Raw genomic sequence first — 637 nt, 5'->3', positions numbered from 1 at the left:
CGAACTTGTAATTTTTGTGAGACTTGCACGTAGTGCTTTATACGGTATTACTGGTTCACCAAATCAATATGTATTTATTATTGTTGTAGGGAATGAGATGCATGTTAAATTCTGGTAAACTATTTATACACGCTATGTATCATTGCTAGCCACATTTGCGCTACTATCTGGCTGATTACCATTACTTGCATCGGGATCAGCTGTTTCATCTTTCGCTGCATCGCTATTTCCTGAGGCGGGGTTGGAGATTGCATTTTGTGATGTGCCGCTGAATGTAGAGGAAATGTGGAATGGGTTAACGATAGAACCAAATATTGAACCATTTCCACTACCAGAATTGGATGTAGAGGAAATGTGGAATGGGTTAACGATAGAACCAAATGTTGAACTATTTCCACCATCAGAATTGGATGAGATATCGCCATCTGCATCCGGCTCGTTAGATGATCCAAAAAAGCAACAACACAGTATTACTACGGCCAAGACAGCGGCACCAACAACACATCCAATAATGATAGTACGCTTCTTGTTGTGCATGCTGTTGTATGTGTACGATATTTTATACCTGATGTGAAAAGGGGGCGTAGGGTTGACATTACTGTCCAAAAGTTATGCTACAAAGACAAAAATATTTTGG

The 637-nt window shown here is 39.9% G+C and overlaps 1 protein-coding gene across 1 annotated transcript; it reads right to left on the bottom strand.

The window, feature by feature from the left end:
• Positions 1-132: 132 nt before the first annotated feature.
• On the bottom strand, positions 133-537 carry VCUG_02754 (uncharacterized protein; the record flags this gene model as incomplete). Its single annotated transcript, XM_008077574.1, has 1 exon — positions 133-537. One exon carries the CDS (start codon positions 535-537, stop codon positions 133-135), a length of 405 nt encoding a protein of 134 aa, XP_008075765.1.
• Between the last annotated feature and the right edge of the window lie 100 nt (positions 538-637).

Source organism: Vavraia culicis (genome assembly GCF_000192795.1).
Source record: "Vavraia culicis subsp. floridensis unplaced genomic scaffold supercont1.291, whole genome shotgun sequence".
Lineage (NCBI taxonomy): Eukaryota > Fungi > Microsporidia > Pleistophoridae > Vavraia > Vavraia culicis.
The sequence above is the reverse complement of the archived record's forward strand: the minus strand, read 5'-3'. Positions and strand labels throughout refer to the sequence as shown.